Raw genomic sequence first — 21,769 nt, 5'->3', positions numbered from 1 at the left:
TGTTAGTTTCACTAACAGGTATCAATCCAATCCAGGTTTGGAACATCGATAGTCACAAGAATATCCTTAAGTACTTGAGAAGAACTAAGGATTTATTCTTGATTTATGGAGGTGGAGACTTGCAATTGGATGGTTATACTGATTCTGATTTCCAATCAGATATCGATGATAGAAAGTCTACCTCTGGATATGTGTTCATTTGTAATGGAGGTGCAATCAGTTGGAAGAGTTCCAAACAGAGCACGACTGCAGATTCTACTCATCGAGGTCGAGTATATTCTTTGCATCGATGTCGCAAAAGAAGTCGCTTTGGATAAAGAAGTTCATGACAGAACTTACAGTAGTTCCTTCCATTGAGTCAGCAGTTCCATTACACTGTGACAACAATGGAGTAGTCATGCAGGCTAAGGAACTAAGGTCTCACCCAAAATCCAAACACATAGAAAGGCGCTACCACATTATCAGAGATATAGTTGGGCAAGGCAATATAGCCATGCAGAAAATAGCATCAGCTGAAAATCCGGTGATTCATTCACTAAGCCTTTGTCACAAGCTCAGTTAGACTGACATCTTGAGAAGATGGGTCTAAGGTATTGTAATGAATGGCTCTAGTGCTAGTGGGAGATTGTTAGTAGTATGCCCTAGAGCATATCATTTAGTATGTATCTTGTATATATTTTATTAATAAAAGGCATTTCCACTTTTCCGTTTACATAATATATTTATGTGTAATAGAAAAGGTCCATTGATATTTTGTTAGAAATATTATTCTTAAGTTGTTAAGAATATGAGTGACAATATTTCTAGCACAAAGTATCATAAATAGGTTCACAATCGAGGATACTTCATAATAAGGACATGACTTATCCAGAAAGATTGTATTCATGTTTGTTCCCAAGTTATTTATATGAGATATAAATAAGATGGAATGGTGAGTCTCATGCCATATAACAAACATGATAGGCACTTATAAATGATAAGTAGGTCAACTAAGTGACACTTATGACAAGCACATGGAGTTTACTCTTGTCAATGTTTTGTCATAAATCATATCGAGGCATATAATCTTTAGACTGAGATAGCACAGTTATCTTGTATATAGGTAGTTTGAGTTTGATCTTGCTTTCATACTTGTACTATGTATGGGTATATGGGCATGTGTTGGCTCCTACTAGTTATATATGGAGGTAGGTGTTGATCAAGATGGAATCTGTTCCTCTAAGTAAATAGAGATAAAATCCTATGTTCATTTAATTGTTCTTGATGTTTCAAGTTCTGGCCAGACAGATAGATTTATTCGTAAAAGAGTTTCGATGAGAAAATCTTTTAATCAAGAACTGGAATTAAAAGAGAACATAATATTCATAGCAAATGGAGTTTGACATAAACCATGACTCCAAATTGAGTTGGGATTTTGTAGCAGAGAGATTCTAGTGCATGGTAACATATGATTATAGGTTCATTTAAGGTAAATCTTATTACTAATTGGGTGGCCATGGCATGCTATGCTAGGTGTTAACCATGGTCTATGAGGTTCATAAAATGATTTAGAGAAATCATTTATGGTAAGAAAGAGTTCGATGATATTAAGAGTTGATATCATGTCTCATTGCCAATTAGTGATGAGCCTAGTAAGTCACACACATACACAAGTTATCACCTATTTAAATATGATTTAATTAATTAATTAAAGAGTTTAATTGATTAATTAAATAGATTTGGTTTGCAATAAAATTGCAAAGTCCCTAGCATGACTTGTCACCAAATCTAGATGAGTGGATGTAGTATAAATTAAATTTATATTTAAAGTGTTTAAATATGAATTTAATTGATGAGAAATTAATTAATAGAGATTAATTAATTAATTTATATTTGATATAAATTAATTAGAAGAAGAAAATAATTATTTTGGGTTAAGAACTCAAAATTAAGACACGAGGGCATTTTGGTCATTTTGCAGTGTGACACGTGGCACCATGAGATGGTGACACATGGCATAACACATAAGCTTGCCAAATAATTTTAATCATGTAAGATTATTAAAATCAAGATTAAATATAGGTTTGACACTTGGCACAATGTGATTGGGTCACTTAAACCTAGAGCTAATCAAAAGGTGACATGTGGCTAGGGTTTAATGTGTTAACCTAGCTATTTAAGTGGGGTTATGAAAAGAAAACACAACCAGCAGCCTCTCCTCTCATATGTCACGCCACTTTGAGCCTCTCCAGCTATTTCTCTTCATCTCTCATCAATTCAAAGAGATTAGCCATCAATCTCTTGAATTAAGAACACTAGAAATTGTTTCTAGTGTCCTGTTTACATCTCTAATCTCTTAAAAGGCAGAACTTGAATTTCTAATTAATAGAAAAGGCTTTAGAAGCTGTTCAAGGGCTGCCATAGGTGTTCTTGGTGTGGACAAGCTAGAGGGACAACATTTGGTGTCCTCAAGACGAATCTCAAAGGCGCATACGCCAGCAGACATCAAGAGGTTAGTGTAATCGTTCTTGATTTAATCTAGGGTTCTAAAATTAATCTGATTAATTTTAAAATCTTAAATGGCAAATACAGATCCAAAAACATATTAAAAGAGTTTTAATATGTTGTTTATCATTGAAATCAAATAGATAAAAATAAATCTTGCATGGTGCTTGTGACCCTAGGTGAAAATTTTTGAATTCAATGGTATAATCTTGTGTTTTTCACGCTTCCGTTCCTTCAGACTTGCCATAATCTTGCGACTTAAGGCATCAGCCACAACATTAGCTTTCCCTGGCTGATAGTCTATCAGAAAATCATAGTCTTTTATCAACTCTAACCATCTCCTCTGTCTCAAATTCAACTCTTTCTGGATGCCCAAATACTTCAAACTCTTATGATCTGTGTAGATGTAACACTTTTCCCCATATAAATAGTGCCTCCAGATCTTAAGAGCAAAAACTATAGCTGCAAGCTCCAAATCATATGTTGGATAGTTCCTCTCATGCGATTTCAGCTGGCATGATGCATATGCAATGACATTTCGATCTTGCATCAATAAACAGCCTAACCCATTGTGAAAGGCATCACTATAAACTGTGTATTCTTTACCCGGAGTAGGTAAAGTAAGGACTGGAGCTTCAGTCAAACATTTCTTCAATTCATCAAAACTCCGTTGGCATTTATCCGTCCACTGAAATTTCACATCTTTTCTAAGCAGCTTGGTCAATGGAGATGCCAACATGGAAAATCCCTTCACAAATCGACTGTAGTATTTAGCTAAACCCAGAAAACTGTGAATCTTTATGATATTTCTGGGCGACCTCCAATTAAGGATAGCTTCAATCTTACTTGGATCTACCTTGATGCCCTCTTCTGATACTACATGCCCCAAGAAAGATATTTCCTTCAGCCAAAATTCATACTTCGACAATTTGGCATATAGCTGTTTCTCCCTCAAAGTCTGTAGTACAATCCGCAGATGTCTATCATGCTCTTCTGCATTCCTCGAATAGACCAATATATCATTTATGAATACCACAACAAACTGGTCGAGGTATGGTCTGAAGATAGTGTTCATCAGATCCATAAAAGCAGCCGGAGCATTAGTTAACCCGAATGGCATGACCAAGAACTCATAATGGCCTTAGCGGGTTCTAAAGGCAGTTTTAGAAATACTCTGCTCTTGTACTTTCAGTTGATAATAACCTGATCTCAGGTCAATTTTGGAGAACACAGTTGCACCCCTCAACTGATCAAACAAGTCATCAATGCGGGGCAATGGATATCTATTCTTTATTGTCACCTTATTTAATTGCCGATAATCAATACATAACCGGAGAGTGCCATCTTTCTTCTTTACAAACAGCACTGGCGCTCCCCAAGGTGACACACTAGGGTGGATGAAGCCCTTGTCAAGCAGCTCTTGCAACTGCACTTTCAATTCTTTTAGTTCTGCTGGTGCCATTCTATATGGTGTTATAGAGATTGGGTCTATACCAAGCATAACATCAATTTCAAACTGCACTTCTCTTTCTGGAGGTAATCCTGGCAATTCATCAGGAAACACATCCGGAAAGTCACATACTGTGGGGATGTCCCTCAATGCTGGACTACCCACTTGGGTGTTTATCACATTTGCTAAGTATGCCTCACACCCCTTCCTAATCATTTTTCTGGCCAGTGCAGCTGAAATAATGTTTGAAGGCAATAACTGCCTCTCCCTATGTATTACTACATCACCATACTAAGGGAGACCAAAAGTGACTATCTTCAGTCTACAGTCAATCATCGCATGATGCCTGGCTAACCAATCCATGCCCAAGATAATGTCATAATCTCTGAAGGGCATTTCAATCAAATCAGACCGAAAAACATGTCCTTGGATCACCAAAGGATAGTCTCTATAAATTCTGTTGACCCGGACCTCTTGTCCTAATGGACTAGTTACTAGCACTTAAGAACCCATTTGGACACATGGAACAGCAAGTGAACTGACTATGCTAGCACTAACATATGAGTGGGTTGAACCCGGATCAAACAACACAAATACTTCTTGATTAGAGATAGAGAATGTACCGGCTACCACATCAGAAGTCTCAGCCTCTTCTCGTTGTTTCATCGTGTAAACTCTAGCTGACGCACTTCCTTGTGCTGACTGACCAACAGTGCCCTGACTACCTGAAGCAGTGCCTCTACCTTTGCCTCTTCCTCTGCCAACAAGTTGTGAACTTCTGGAAGCAGGAGTCTGAATAGATCCTTCTGCAGTCGTAGGAGCTGGACCATATTTAGGAGCACTAGTGCAGTCTTTAGCTAAATGGCCCTTGCCTCCACAATTAAAGTAGGCTTCAGTGGCCCAATAGCATTCCCCCCCATAAATCTTGCCACAAGTCTCACAGGGGCGGGCAGGATATGAACCCTTGCTCGACTGCTGACTAAACCTAGGGGGTCTCTGTCCAGAGAATCGGCCCCTTCCAAATCTTCTACCTCGACCTCTGCTAGGTCCACTAAATTTCTTCTTCTTTCCAGAGGTACCACCAGAACTTTGTTCAACTGATTTTTCCCCTTTATCTTCCTCTGATTTTTCAACTTTTTCTGATTTTTCTTTTATTGGGGTTGCTTCTGATTCAATCCTTTCTAACTCGAGTACTTGAGATATGAGTTCTGAAAAATTGCTGTGTTTGAATCCCACTACTTGCATTCTCAAACTAGGCTTCAAACCAGTCTCAAATCTCTTGCATCTTGCCTTGCTGGTAGGAAGGAGACTCCCAGCATAATGACTTAAGCGGGAGAACTCCCTCTCATACTCTGCCACTGATCGGTTCCCTTGTTTCAAACTAAAAAATTCTTGCAATTTTTGATCAACATATGCATCTGGGATGTAGTTCTGTCTGAATTCTCTGATGAAGTCATCCCAAGTCAGTACTGGTGGTTCAGCTCAGCTGTGGGGGATGGTCTTCCACCAATCATACGCATCCCCTTGCAGTAGCGACACAGAATATTCAAACTTCAGTTCATCTTGGCAGTGCAGCTTCTTAAATACTCTATCCATCCTTTCAAGAAATTGCTCTGCCTCTAAAGGGTCCACTATACCCTTAAATTCAGTAGCTCCATACTTCAATAACTTATCATACTGTCTGGCTGGAGGCAGTGGTTGTGCCACAGGTGTCTGGGGTGGAGCTTGAGCAGGCATACCCCCAGCCATTTGTTGAAACATTGCAGCCATCTGCTGTGCAAACTGTGCAAAAAACTGCGGCATTTGTGGGGCTAGTGCTACAGATCCACTGACATTCTGTAAAGCTGGGGCTTCCCCTTGTGCCTCAGCTTCAACAGATTGCTCGACTGAGCGATCCCCTTCTTCTATTTCAGTCTGAGTTAGGGTATCTCCTGAACAAATAACACATGGAGATTTCCCTCCATTAGTTCATATTTATGATGTAATGCACTGTATGTAACAAATATAGACATTGAGCAGTTGTACTTAACGAGGAAAGACAAAAATTCTCAAGTTAAAACATACTTTAAAAAACCAGGCTCTGATACCACTAAAACATGTCACACCTTACCCCTCTGTAAGGTATAACATGATCCCCTAGAATACCTAATGAACTATCGAACTTCATCTACTGATAACTCATTAAGTACCCCTACAAGGGATTTTAAAGCAATTTTCTTACTTTTGTTAAGTGGTGAGCATTTTCTAGTTGGTATCAAAACATTTAATTAAAGTTGAAAGCTAGTTGAAATTTTTGGCCCATTTTATTTTTTAGCAATTTTTATAAAAATTTCGTCAGAGTTCCGTCTGTATTTTGAGAAAACAGTTCTTCAAATACCTGAAAAAAAAGTACTTCCAATAATTTTTCTTAACAACTTCTTCAAATTCACAACCATCTCAATCAATTTCAACACATTTATCAACTTCCAAAATTCAAATCCACCCTTTCCAATATCCAACAATCATCAAAATACCATTAATGAATTTCATTCAATTTAAAATAAAATACTTCCATTCATATTTCATTAATGATAAAATAATTTATATACATCATTGTAAAAATTTACGTTAAGAGAAATTCAAACTAAAATTTATTACAAACTTTATACAAACTTTGTACAAGCTGCTCAAGACCAATTTTACATGTCCATACATTTACGTACATTACATATATCAAAATAAATTTCTACAATCAGGGTATAAAATATACCCGATATAGCTTCAAGTAGGTAGCTCCCCTGTCCTCAGCAGCTCAGTCTGCTGCTCCTCTAGTCTCTAAATCTATGACAACAATAATAGCTATCGCTGAGTACTAAGACTCAGTGGTACACAACATACTAAAATAATCTTTATACATAATTTAAATCACATTTATTCAAAAATTAGACTGAACATGAGAATTTAATACAAAACATGAATTATGAGAATTTACTCCAAACAAGTTCATTTCGAAGTACCAAAACATATTTCATAAAATCCACAGTTATATCATGCCATTCGTAACAAATATAATCTCAATGGCCAGAGGCTAAGGAAAAGTCACAACAAGGCTAGCTAGCTCAAATATATGGATATCCATTCAATTTCTTCTTGTACTGGCACACATCTCAACACTTCAGCCAGAGAAGGAATCAAAATTCAAAACTGATTACCCCCACTAGTCATGCTTGTGAGGTGTTCAAATATATGGTCATGACACTGTGGTTTCAAAACTTATCTTAACAATTTGCTAAACATTGCCATTTCAAATACACACAATTAACTTTCAACAATTTAAATCAAAAGCATCATAAGAATGTCATAATTCATTATTTTCAGATTATTGAAAACAATATGCAAAAGATAATTTACAAAAATTATACGTTGTGCACAAACCTTAAGCGAGTCGCCTCTTGGCCTTGACTCGATTCCTCGGGTTCTTTCCCGGTGTTCCTTTCCACTGAAACACACAGTTTCACAGTGTTTCAGTATCATAACTTAGCATAAATCCAAAAATAAATTTAAATTCACTTTTACCTAGCTCTAATGTGCTAAACTCGACGTTCTTTAAATTTTGTGTCTCGGGGTTACTATTCACTATACTATTCAAGTCAATTTGTTGACTTTCTAAGGCTTAATAGGTATGAGAATTCCAACTTCACCCACATACTACATTTTGGTCACTAAATTTGTTGGTTTTGGTTGTTTACTCAAATTCTAAGTCTTTTAGGTAATTTTGCAAATTTTCAGTTTTGGTGTCTAGAGTTGCACTGTTCCATTGGACATTTTACTGTTAGAATTTGGCAAAACTTTCTTCATAGAAAATGTTCCCTATTATCTTAAGTTTATTATCCTTTTGAATCACTGCAATTGGAGTTTTGTAGCTCAAGTTATAGCCATTTGAACCATGGCTGCCGGATTGGACTTAACCCAGATTTCTGGACAAATTTTGGTTCTGGCAGTTTTAGGTCAGCAAATTTGGGTGGCCAAATGACTTGGTTAATGGCATAATTTGGGTTTGTATTCTTCATGAAAGTTTTAGGTCTATATCTCATCTGTCCACTGGTAAAATTTCAGGTCATTTAGACCTGTCTAGCTCAAGTTATGACCAAATGAACAAACACTATTCATTTAGTCAATTTGTATAAGTCAGACTGAGAATTTCCGGATTTGGTCAATTTGTTCACTAGGTTTTGGTCACTTTTTGGGCATGCTTCCTAAATGAAAATTGTGTCATTTTGTGTCTATTTTTATTCCCAATTGGTCTCATACCAATTGCACTTGTAAATTTTCAGTTTTGGTCCCTCAAAGGGACCTTGGTCCTGCTGCCAACAGCATGACCACATTGAATCCGAATTTGCTTTTGGTTTAAACAATCCTAACACACTTCATTTGGTCACAAATGACCATTTCTCATCTCAAACTAGGTCAAAGACATTATTTACCAATTTCTCACATTTTTGTCTCTAAACCCTAAGTGCAAAACCCTAACTTCCATGTTTAGTTCATTTGTTGAAATATAAATGCATATTTAGTTCTCATTTACTTATTCTCACTTAACTACTTTCTAATTTGTATAAAATCACCCATTTCAAACATAAACCCTAGCTAGTTGAATTCATATATAGTCCCTCAATAATTGTTTTCTTTTCATTTAAAGTTAATTTCTAACTTACATCAATTACTTAAACAAGAATTCAACAGATAATTTGAAGAATTTGTCACTAACCTTTTGTAGCTTTTCAAATCTTCACTTTTCTACTTCCCTTTTTAATTTCTTCCTTCACCACTCTTCTTACCAAGGTCAAATTTCAAGTTTTAATTAGGAGAACTAAGGGTTTTAGGGCTAGTTTAGGGGGGTTGCTCAAGCTCAAGATTGAGCTTTAATGGAGTATGAGAGGGAAAGAGGAAAGAAATGAAAGAGATAAGAGAAGTGTGTGTGGGACGGCAAGAAAGAAGACCACTTTTTAAAATTCCTTTTTTTTTTTAATAATTATTTCTTTTTTTCTAATTTTAATAATTTGACTTTATTGCATCATCTATGACATCATAATTCCTATATATATATATATATATTTTCTTTTCTTTTCTTTTATATATTTTTATCTTATGAAAGACCAAAACATCTAATTAATTAAATATATTAATTATAATATTTATGGCATCATGCTTATGTCACCACATGATGTCATTACCTTTTTAACTTTTTCATTTTCTTTTTCTTTTTTTTTCTATTTATTTTTCTATTCGTTCTTTAATTTAATTCCCGACTCCAAAATTTTATTTTTTCCGATTTTATTTGACAGTTAGGTCAGGAGTCAGCTCTCGGGATCAATTGACCAAATTGCCCCTCGCCGGTTCAACCCGGTTTGCAAATAATTCAATATTTCTTTCGGCTCCCTGACCTAATTATTTGACTGGCTTAACAGTTCTTTTTTGTGATTTTCCCTTTTCCACTATGTTCACAATAGTCCTAAGAACCGCAGCGTCACATTTTACGGTTCAAAATTTGAGTTTAAATTGACTTCGCAACCCTTCCCGAGAAGGTCATCCATCGCTGTGACTCTCGGCTCGTTTAACTTCTTATGTTCTGTTTTTCTTATTTATACTTAACTAATTGACAATTACTAATTATTTGTGTTTATAGCTTATCTAGTTGTCTTAAGTATGGTTCTAATCCCCTTAATTATCCGGACCAACTCCGATCACGGGAACAGTGAAATATATTAGGCTATGCAAATAGGAGTGTTACATCCGGGGCGTTACATAATTAATACTTATTATTATTATTATGGCTAACTTATGGCATTGAATTGAAACAACCAAATAAATGAGAAATATTTTATTGTTATAAAAATTGAATATAATGTTTTTATTATTATTTTTTAATTAAATAATATTTAATTATAAAATTAATTTTTTATTTAAATGATTTTTATTTGTTTGTCCATATATAGTATATCATATGAGACATTTGATACATAAACCACTCTTCTCTCATCAAGTATTTTTATTTCACTTTAATGCTTTCAAATATTTTTTTGATTTACTCTTTTTTTTATTATTTCTTTCAAAAGTTATTAGTTATCATTATTTATTTAAATATATTTAATTAATTTTTATTTTATTACTAATTTTTTTTATAAATTTCTTATTTAATATTTTTTAAACTTTTAAATATTTTATTTTATTTTATTTTATTATAATTATATATCGAATATAATTATAACTAATATTTTGATTATTCATATTTTATTATCATTAATTTTCAACAGAAATATTTTCAAATTTTAATTAAATAACTAAATTTTTATACATAAATTATCTCTCAACTATATTTTTATATAAAAATAAAATTTAAAAAATAAATGTAAATATGATTATATTGAAAATTTAATAACAAATAAAGACGATTAAAAAAAATAAAGTTATACTATTAAAATTATAAAATTTATCTTTTAAAAAATAGTATGTATTTTTAATATTTATTATATTAATAAAAAATAATGATGTTTTAAATTTTATTTTTTATAAAATATATTTATTTTATATCATAAATTTATATAAAATAATAACCATTTTTGTGAAAAAAATATTTTATAAAAAATATATTAGATTAATAAAAAAATTTGCACTTTATAAAAATTTAAAGATATAATATTTAAAAAAAAAATAATATAATAAAATATTATTTTAATTAATAATAATGTTATTATTATTATTATTATTATTCAATTCATTATTAATAATTTAATAATTTTTTTATATTAATAATAAAAAATTATATTATATATTTTAAATAATATTATTTTCTCATTAATCTAATATAGTTTTTAGTAATGTAAAAAAATCAATTTACATAAACCATGAAATAAAATATAAAATTTAATAAAATTTAAATTATTTTTTAAATAAAGTAATTTATTATATTTTAATCAAAATAATCATAAAAATTACTATCAATATATATATATAAAGAATTAAATATATATTTTGATTAATTATACCATAAATTAATTAAAATTTATTATTATAATAAATAAAAATTTATTTAAATTAAATTTAATAAAAAATAATTTAATAATAATAATTTATTTTATTTAAAATGTAATTTAAAAATAAAAATGATAAATTATCATTATATAGCAAAAACATTATGCTAGTTTAGGATTGAAATTAAATCGAAATCTTTTTATTTTATTTTATTTTATTTTTATTTTATAATAGTCAATTAGATGAAGGGCTTGGTCCGGTCTGTTTAATTTGAACCATTAGGATCAAATTAGAATCGATGAAACCAAAATCCAAGCTGAAATTAAAACCACCGAAACCCTTGTTTGAGTCCTAAGTTTTATACACTGAAATTGTCGGAACCAGACCGTGGCCGGTATTAATTGCCCATAATAATGGTCATTTAATTGTAACGTAAAAGACCAGGAACCATTGGACCACTCAGAGAACAAAAGACTAGCCAGTATTTTGTTTGAATCTTCAGAGTCCACTGCAGCACAGGGATATTACGAAGCTTTGTTTGGTTATCTATTTGCGCAAGGGAAAGGAATGTAAAAGAAATGAAAAAAAAAAGAACAGAAATTATTTTGTTTTTTCCTAATATCATCCGGGTGTTTTTTTTTTTTCCTTATTAGAACAGTTGTTTTTATTTAACAGAAAGAAATTATATTTTTTTTATTTAATTATATGCATATAAAAGAGGAAAATTAATTTCTTTTTCTCATTTGCCTTCTTGTTTCTCTAGAAGGGAAATTGAGGAATCTTATTTTCTTTGCTTTCCTTTCTTTTCCCTCCCCCCTCTAATAAACATATGGAAGTAAACACAACTTCATTTCTCTTCCACTTTCACTTTTTTCAACAAACAATGCCTACATTTATAGTGTAGATTTAATCAATGATCAATTATCGAGAAAATCTCCATATAAGGAGTTGAAAGTTCACATTCCACAAATCACTACCACAACTGAATCGCTATAGCTCATATCAGTGTGTACACCACAGAGTGCCGTGGAATACAGAAGAATTAAGTGAAGGATCCCATGGGAGAACAGGATGCTGAAGCCCATCCCAGAAGTTACTGGAGATTCAATAAACAAGATTTCTTACCAGAAGAGTCATTCCAAAGCTGGGCTAATTACCGCTCTGCATTAGCACAGACAGGTTTCCGTTTCAAGGATCGTCTGATAAGCCGATCAGATGATGCCAATGAGATCAGAGAGTTGAGGAAACAAAGCGAGAATGACATGAAACCATGCCTGACCTGGTGGGACCTCACGTGGTTTGGATTTGGTTCTGTTATTGGAGCTGGCATCTTTGTGCTCACTGGCCAAGAAGCCCATAAACATGCAGGACCTGCTATTGTGTTGTCCTACGTTGCTTCAGGAGTTTCAGCAATGCTATCTGTTTTCTGCTACACAGAATTCGCTGTTGAAATCCCTGTGGCAGGTGGGTCATTTGCATACCTAAGAATTGAATTAGGCGACTTTGTAGCATTCATAACAGCAGGAAACATCCTGCTTGAAAGCATTGTGGGCAGTGCAGCAGTGGCCAGAGCATGGACTTCCTACTTCACAACTCTTCTGAACCGTCCTTCTAACTCTCTACGCATCCATACAAAACTAAGTGCAGATTTCAATCTCCTGGACCCGATTGCTGTTGGTGTTTTAGTGATTGCTGCAACAATAGCAATGATCAGCACAAGGAAAACTTCATTGTTCAACTGGATAGCAACTGCAGTCAATACTTTAGTAATTTTGTTTGTGATAATTGCTGGGTTTGCTCATGCCAATACTTCCAATCTGACCCCATTTTTGCCTTATGGAGCTAAGGGGATTTTTCAAGCAGCTGCAATTGTTTACTTTGCCTATGGAGGGTTTGACAGCATAGCCACCATGGCAGAAGAAACAAAAAACCCATCAAGAGACATACCATTAGGCCTGCTAGGATCAATGTCAACAATTACTGTGATATACTTCTTGATGGCACTTTCACTAAGTATGATGCAAAAATACCAAGAGATAGACGAAAATGCGGCATACTCGATTGCATTTCAGAGAGTTGGGATGAATTGGGCAAAGTACGTAGTAGCGCTTGGAGCACTTAAGGGGATGACCACTGTTCTCCTAGTAGGGGCGCTTGGACAAGCACGATATACTACTCACATTGCACGAGCCCACATGATTCCTCCTTGGTTTGCTCTCGTTCATCCAAAGACTGGAACACCAATAAATGCCACACTTTTGATCACCATTTCAAGTGCTCTCATTGCTTTCTTCTCAAGCCTCAATGTATTGTCTAGCTTGTTATCACTGAGCACTCTATTTATCTTCATGATGATGGCCGTTGCACTTCTGGTGAGGAGATATTATGTGAGAGAAACCACACCGCGAAAGAACCTCTTGAAGTTGGTTGCTTTCCTGCTGATAATTACTGCATCCTCCATAGGCACTTCAGCTTACTGGGGACTGAAGCCCAGTGGGTGGGTTGGATATATCATCACTGTTCCTCTTTGGTTCCTTGGGACAATAGGAATGCACATGACTCTGCCTCAGCAGAGAACACCAAAGTTTTGGGGGGTTCCACTTGTTCCATGGCTTCCATCCTTGTCAATTGCAACAAACATCTTTCTCATGGGATCTTTAGGTGCATGGGCTTTTCTAAGATTTGGGATCTGCACAGTTGTAATGCTGCTTTACTATGTCTTTTTTGGTCTTCATGCAACTTATGACATGGCCCATCAGCAACAGAAAACTTCTTCATTTGAAGTTAAGGATGATGACATTGCTGGAAAAGGGCCTTGAACCATTGTATCCTTCATCATTCAATCCACAACCTGCGATTAATAATCTGTAACACCAATCAGACTATTTCCAGCATATACAAGACATCCTATGCTTGTAGCTGTCAAATGGAAGGAAAAACTGCTATCCAATGTAGCTCATTTGTTGGTTGTGTTTATTTTGGATAAGATAATACAAAACAACTTGAAAGAAAAATAGCACAAAGCAGAATATCCAAAATTTATGCAGAGCAACATTATTAATGAAGGTGTCTGATTATTTGTATCCTTACCTCATTCACACGGCCTTATCAAATGCAACAAATGTGTGCATGTGCTTGTGTTTCCCTTCACATGATAAAAAAAGTAATTACAGAGAATTAAAATTTTCTTTTAAAAAGCAATTACATGATAAAAAGTTAACTTTCATCTTTTAGAATATTACTTTATATTGTTTTGCCCTAAGATTGCTTTTTAATTTTCTTTTGGTATACACATACAAATAAAGCCAAACAAATCTAACAAAGCCTAAAGAATGTATTGAATATGCATAGTGACAACTGAAAGTGTATTTTGAATTGTAGTATTGCTTTTGGAGGAAAATTTGTCACTAACTCTTACTAGTGAATGTACCACACTGGATGACATCTAGAAAAGTGATGGCCTAACCTAATTAAAACTTCAAAAAGACTCTTGAACATGCATAACTTAAACCATAAATCATATAAAACAACACTTGAACAACACTCAAGCTAAGCCATAGAAAAGTTTGAAAGCCCACTAAACTTCGTAGCACTCCCAGGTGTTCTGACAAACTGCAGCTAGCTTCAAACTTCTGCATTATCTTCCAGACCTTTTATATTATCCTTTTACTATTAATTGGCATAGCATGCATGCATCTGGATAAATTAACAGCAGATTTATCTTATCAACAGTTGAAATGAAAAGACTTCCTCTGGTTATACTAGACAGATCTTATGGTCCACAACTTACTAGTTATATTAGTAGATATTTTACAAAGTTAGGACTCTATACTAACAAGGTTCAGCCAGCAGCTTCAGCCGCAGAAGAGACTTGCTTAAGAACAAAAACACGATCTCCCATATTAACTGTATTTCTTTACCAACCATTAAAATTGTCCTAAACTAAGTTCTGCTCAAAATAGATATGGAGTAACATTTCAAATAATTAATTTGTATCAATGGTCTCCACAGAAATATGTGGTTTAAGGTTTTGGATATTGATCTTACCTTTCCCTGCTGTTTCTTATATGTACAAAACTTTTTCAGTACGGACTTTCAGTAGTTTCATTTGGCTCTGAACCACTACCTAACTATCATGATTAATTGTAGGAATCGACAAAATGAAAAATGTCCTTGTAGACGTAGAAACATACAACATGTAGAAACATGTGAAATTCAGAGGTCTAATTAAAAATTTTAGTATTATAGACAACGTATAAAGAACAAAAGGACCTAATAGACACTTTGATGCAGTCAAGGAAAATTTAATTTACGAATTATGTTGAACTAATTTTTAATTGTAAAAGCAAAAGCTCTATAAATAGGCCTAGGTTTTGTACATATTTTAGTGTACTATTATTATGATTATTATTGCCAATTAATAATAAGTTTTGAGAATTTGTTTCCGTTTCTTCTAGAAAATATGTTTCTCTTGATTCTTTGTGTTCTTCTTGTTCCAAGTCAATTTGGTATAAGAGTTTTGAAAAATCCCACCATTCCACTGTAGCCTTTGAATTTCCCACTGAATCTATTGCTTAGAAAAAGAAAAAGTCATCACTTCTGCCACATCAGCAGAAATTTTCAGTGCTCTGCTTTGTTAATTTCGACTTGCTGGTTCCATTTTTAACGTCTATTTTCAGCAAAAAAACAACGCCAAATGACTATAATTTGCATTTTCTAGTGAGGTACGCATCTTTAATTGGAATTTTCCATTAACAATGGCATCACTAAAAGAGGAGTTAGAACAACAGCTTTTGGTACTTGGAACTAAGCTTGCTAACCCTCCTTCACATTTTGATGGACTTCTTACTCTTCTCCACCAAGTAGAGAATTATTTGTCAAAAGTGAAGCAGTTCCCTACGAAATCTATGCACATTGCACTTGGCCCATCTATGAAAGCATTGGTTTTAGAACAACTTTTTAAGCATTCTGGGATGAATGTTAAAATAGCAATTGCCTCTTGCATTAGTGAAATAACTAGAATTAATGCTCCAGATGCTCCTTACGAAGATGATCAAATGAGAGATGTTTTTAAGCTAATTGTCTCATCATTTGAACATTTAGCTGACCAGTCTAGTCGATCATACAATAAAAGGGATTTGATTCTTGAAACTGTTGCAAGAGTTCAACCATTTTTGGTGATGTTAGATCTTGAATGTGATGATCTAATAATTGAGATGTTTCAGCATTTCCTAAATGCCATAGGGGATTATCATTCGGAGAGCATCTTTTCATTCATGGAGACTATTATGACTCTCGTCTTAGAAGAAAGTGAAGATATTTCTCCAAAATTGCTTTCTCCCCTTTTAGCTAGCGTGAGGAGGAGCAATGTGGAAGTTTTATCTGCTGCACATAAGTTGGGAGAAAGAGTACTTGAAAATTGTGCTAACAAGGTTAGACATTATTTGCAACATGCTGTGAAGTCTTTGGGTATTTCTGTAGGAGATTACAGTGAAATAGTTGCCTCTATATGCCAATTAGGTGGCACTGTTGAACAAAATGATGGCCATGCTGTTATTGACTGTATAATTGAAGAAAGTAAACTAGTTGGAGTATTATTGAATGGGGTTGCCCAGGCCAATAAAGAAATAGCAGCTGAAGCATGTTTTCCCAGACAAGCTGATTCTATAATTGACAAATCTTCTAAATCATTAGAAAACAATAGTGTTGCACAGAACTGTGAAGATCATCTCTTCATAGATTCATGTTCCTTAAAGAAGCAAGATGATGATAATCATTTTGATCAGTCCCATAGCATTGACATGATAAGCAATTTTGAGAATGATATTTTGGATAATGATAAGGGAGTTAATGGGGTAAATAATTTAGAACACAGTTCTCCTTTTAATGTTGAGAAGGAAATTCAAAATTTATCTAATTCTCTTGCTCATGCTCATGGTGAATTGAAGAGCTTTTCATTTAGAGATGTCATTGATTTTATCTGTTTAGGTCTTTTTGGATATGCAAAGGAAAGCATGAAGTGCTTAATTTTAAGCCTATTGCCAGCATACAAGAATGAAGATTTGATTGTTCTCCTAATATAGTTTCTGCTTTTTCCGCACTTCAGGACTGGAGGATGAGAATTTCCCTACTAGGGAAGAATAAGCAAAATGGGAAGATGAAAATCCTACTACAATTTAGAAATTAGTTTCATTGTAAAATCAGGAAATTTAAGAGTTTTTATTAGATTTAAAATTTTATTAATAGTCTTATTATTATTCCCTAGTTTATTTTGATTTAATTTAGTATTCTTAATTAAGATGAAATTAGGCTTCTAAAATCTCAATGTGATTGGGATTCCTTATTTTATAAATAAGACCTAGGGTTTCTATTGTTATTAGATTAGATTTGCTATGACAATTTTATGAGATCAATAATATTTTAAGAATTAGTTATCTTTCAAGGATTGGTCCTTGATTGTCCTTTGTTCTTCGTCTAAAAAATGCACTAATAACAGGGTTGTACTGCAAAGAATGAAATCTCCATTCTATATCCTTCTTTCTTTTTGAAGCATCCACCGATTCTGCCTAATCTTTTTGCTGTGAAGAGTCCATCTTACAAACCCCAAATACATTGCAAGTAAACACAAAGTTAAGATAGATTAATGTGTTAGAAAGTCCCAATACTCCATTGAGAGAGAAAAAAATGTTGAGCACTTGATTAGCAAATTGTTTAAATTGTTTAAACTTTATGGACTCCTCATTATCTTTGATGAGTTATACTCAATATTTTGCACGAAATTTTTATTCATAACATGAAATTATCCGCATGAAAATTGTGGATTGGTGTCAAAAGTTTGAGTACTAGCTCAAGAAGAATCAAAGTTAGAGAACTAAGTTTGATAATTATTCAAACTTACAAGGAAGATGAAAAATGTCATAAATGGAATATTAATTAAAAATATAATGAGTTAATATATATTAAATTTAAACTAAAAAAAAAATTAATATGTAAATATATAATAAACAAGAAAATCTATTTTTAATTCTAAATCATTTTTGATCCAATTGAACATAATAGGATTTTCGAAATAAGGCAAGGGCTCCACATGAACTTGTTACATATTATCGGAAGAGAAAGAAGAATAATAATAACTAGTTAAGAGTTAGACAGCTAAGTTTTTGGAGGTAAAAAGATACATGAGTAAGAGGTAGTTATACTGCTCTATTTGTTAGAAGTAGTTACACTTCTCTTGTATAAAATGGGAAGTCTCTTTTCTGCATTCATTTATTCAAGAATCAATAATATAAATACTCTCATCTTCAATATCTTCTTTGTTCTCTTCTAATCCAATCTTTCTACAATTATTTTAGATCTGACACTTAACGGACGTCATCCTTTTTTATTCATCTCTCACACTCAATATTTCCAATAATTTGTATCGGGTATTGTGTTCAACTACTTTTTTTCCCATACATATATTATGGAAATATGGTCTACATTTAGAAGGTAGCTCCATAGTGTAGAATGAAGTGAATGTATGTTCTCAATGAGCTCCACTGCGCATTCTAAAGGCCTTCTTTGCCATAGAATTGGTTACTATGTGGTAAAACAATAAAATAGATTGCACAAAATAGCATATGTAATTAGAAGGTAGCTCTATAATGTAGAAAGAAGTGAATTTATTTTCTCAATGTATCTCCCTCACTTTAGTTAATCCATACATTCTACTGTTTCGATGACTAACGTATGTTCGGACAGCCAGGATGCTGGAACTACACTGAAACTAGAGTGAGGAAACATAAATTGACTGAATAAAGACTAAGTAAAATTAAAGAAAAGTAAAAGAAGCGAAGTACAACTCGGTTAAACAAGTCGGGGTCACGGCGATGGGTGACCGTATTGGGAAGCGACTGTGAAGTCAGTTGCTAACCCCAGACCTGTGAGGAACCTTAGGAGATAATTTTGGGACTTAATTAAAGGTCTAATGAGGCATAAAGGACATTAGAAATGCCAAAGAAAATTAAGGAAAAATTTATTTATCGATACAGACAAAAAATAACCTGATAAGCTTAATGAAGGGCATTTTGGTCATTTCAATCCCAGAGTTGAATTTTGATCTAAATGTCAATTAAAATAAGAGAGATTAAAACATATAAAATAAATTAAAATCATGAATTATGTTATTGAAATGGAAAAAGAAAAGAAAAGAAGAGGAAATAAAATTTATTGCATGAGCATGATGTCATAATGACATCATAAAAAGTGAAAGCCAATGGGAAAGTAACAAATTCTTATTAAGGGATAAGAAAGACATAAAATGAAGACAAATTTGACTAACATTAATTAAAAACCACTCATCATCTTCTTGAACCTCCCATGGCCAAATTTTTCCTTGAGTTCTCTCTTCCATTTTTTTTTTCTTTCTCAAGCTTGATTCTTCTTACATCTCACCCCAAAAACCCTAATCCCCTTCACAAAAACTTGCTTTTACACCTTGAGAGAACTAGTGGCAGCCAAGAAAGAGAGAAATATTGGAGTTTTTATAAGCTTGAACACCTCTTGATAAAGGTTAGTGCTAGTATCTCTTCTCTCTCTCTTTATTCTATGTTAAGAACTTAATTAGAGTTGGAAATTGCAAGGAAAATGAAATAAAATACCTATGTATCAACATCATGAATTTTTGGCAGCCATAGGAATAAGAGAAATTTGATGAGTTTTGATGAAATAATTTGGTTTGTTAGTGTTATTAATGAGGTTGGATATGGTAGAAATCAAATTGAATGAGAATTTGTATGAGATTGACATTTTGACTTAGAGTTTCATAATAAATTAGAACTTTTGTGAAATTGTTTGAAATTGGCAAATTGAGATTGCTTGATGATATTTAGAAGTGCTATGTATGCCAATTGAAGTAAGGGAGTTGGAGGAAATTGAAAATTTGGGAGTGCTCTTTTGTGCAGGTTGTGGGACTTAATGAGTCCAGTTTGGTTTTTGATTTATAACTGAAATTGTGTAGCTCTAATTGGTATAAAGCTAATTGGAGGTAAAACTAGATCCAAAACACTCCACTTTCCATGTAGAAACTATGCCCAAATTCTGTCCAAAACTTGACCAAATTATTGTTCCAATCCAGCTGACCATACCCTAAACCCAGAAAAATAACCCAATAAACAATACATGTTCATTTGGCCATAACTTTCTCTAGACAGGTCTAAAACTTTCATGAAGAACACAGAGCCCAGAAATGCCTCTAACCAAATCAAATTGCTAGTACAAGTTAGGTTAACAAAACTGTCTAGAAACAAACTGCCCAGAATTTCTGGACTTAGGCTCACCTGACTAGTTTTGGCAAAAATGCCATAACTTGGTCCAAAAAATTTCAAATGCAATGAAACCAATGCCAAAATTTCCATAAGACATAAATCTACAATATTGATTTGTTTACTAGAACCCATAACCCAAGGGAACTAGGCCAAATTTCTAGAAAAATTCAGCACATCAAAACCTGGAATTTGACTAAACCACCACTTGACCCCATAATAGTGTTTATACCATATCTCCCACTAAGAAATCCCAAATTGGATGAGCCAAACTGTTCTGAAAACCTAAGAGATAGGGCTCCAACTTTGATTTAGAAACTTTCTCAAAATTTGAGTGTAAGAACCCTAAAATGGGAGTCAAAAACACTGACCTGAGCCTGGAATCCTATAAACATAAGTGTAACATCCTCAATTTCGTAGTCCGTACGTCCTACTGTTCCGACAGCTAATGTCTACCCCGAAAAGTTGAAATGTCTGCAACTATAGTGTAATGACAGTGAGGAAGTATAAAATAATGAAAAATGTGATGAGAAAAATTAAGGAAAAATAAAATAGACAAAATGTGACTAAGTTAAACAAGCCGAACCCACAACGATGGGTGACCACACCGGGAAGTTACGGCAAGGACCGTTGACTAGCCCTGGACTGCGGGGGACCTCGGGAGATATTTTCGGGACCAAATTAAAGGTCTACTGAGGTGTAATTGACATTGAAAATGTCAAAGAAAAATTAATAAGTTAGTATAAAAGAAAAACAAAAATTAAAGAAATCAGCGGTACAAGGAGTAAATCGGTGTTACCGAAAAAGTCCAAATTTAACCCGAAGAAGGGCATTTTGGTCATTTGACACCTAGAGTGGACTTTTGACTTAAATTTCCATGAAAAATAAGTGGTATTAAATTTAGAAATCCCCATGAAAAAAAAATTGAAATGAAATTGAAATGCAATTAAAGGAATTATGGGGTTTAATTTAAATATTGCATAGTTTAATTATTATATTAGTAAACTTTACTTAGTGGCCACTAAGTGGCACTATATAAAGACACCTAAGGAGCAGAATTTTCCCACTCACTTCATCACTTTCATCAAGCTCCTCTCCCAAGGCCGAATTGAAGCTCTCAAGTGTCCTCCATGGACGTCCAGGTACTGAAGGTAAAACAAGTAAACTATCGACTGAGATTTTTGGAGTCCAGATCTACAGAAGTGTCAGAAGAGTACAAGGTTGTCACCTCCTTAGCAATGCATATAGATAGGGCTCATTTTAAGCATATTTTCTAATCTGTACATTATAATTACTGCTTTTATTGTAATGTGAATTAGTAACTGTAATTTCATTTGTCTATCCTGTACTTGATAAATTTATATACTTAATAGGCAAATTTGTATAAGTTAATGAAATATAAGAATTCTGATATTTGAGTTGAATATCTAATCATAATGATTCTAAATGAGATTGAGTTTGAGAAATTTTGAGACTAAATCTGAATTTGAGAAACTGTTGACAATGCTTTGAGATAATATGA

General features: G+C 33.6%; 2 protein-coding genes across 2 annotated transcripts; both read left to right on the top strand.

Annotated features, from left to right (window-relative positions):
- Window positions 1-11,767: 11,767 nt before the first annotated feature.
- Window positions 11,768-14,028, top strand: LOC110657053 (cationic amino acid transporter 5). Its single transcript, XM_021814112.2, has one exon. The coding sequence runs from the start codon at window positions 12,004-12,006 to the stop codon at window positions 13,762-13,764; it is 1,761 nt and encodes a 586-aa protein (XP_021669804.1). The 5' UTR covers window positions 11,768-12,003; the 3' UTR covers window positions 13,765-14,028.
- A 1,674-nt stretch (window positions 14,029-15,702) lies between these two features.
- Window positions 15,703-17,028, top strand: LOC110657037 (sister chromatid cohesion protein PDS5 homolog C-like). Its single transcript, XM_021814087.2, has one exon. It carries the CDS (start codon window positions 15,703-15,705, stop codon window positions 17,026-17,028), a length of 1,326 nt encoding a protein of 441 aa, XP_021669779.2.
- Window positions 17,029-21,769: the final 4,741 nt, after the last annotated feature.

Source organism: Hevea brasiliensis, chromosome 11, assembly GCF_030052815.1.
Source record: "Hevea brasiliensis isolate MT/VB/25A 57/8 chromosome 11, ASM3005281v1, whole genome shotgun sequence".
Classification (NCBI taxonomy): domain Eukaryota; kingdom Viridiplantae; phylum Streptophyta; class Magnoliopsida; order Malpighiales; family Euphorbiaceae; genus Hevea; species Hevea brasiliensis.
Note: the sequence above shows the minus strand (reverse complement) of the source record. Positions and strands in the feature narration are given on the sequence as shown.

Coding starts and splice junctions, on each gene's coding strand:
- LOC110657037 (XM_021814087.2), top strand. CDS start 15,703: ATGGCATCACTAAAAGAGGAGTTAGAACAACAGCTTTTGGTACTTGGA.
- LOC110657053 (XM_021814112.2), top strand. CDS start 12,004: ATGGGAGAACAGGATGCTGAAGCCCATCCCAGAAGTTACTGGAGATTC.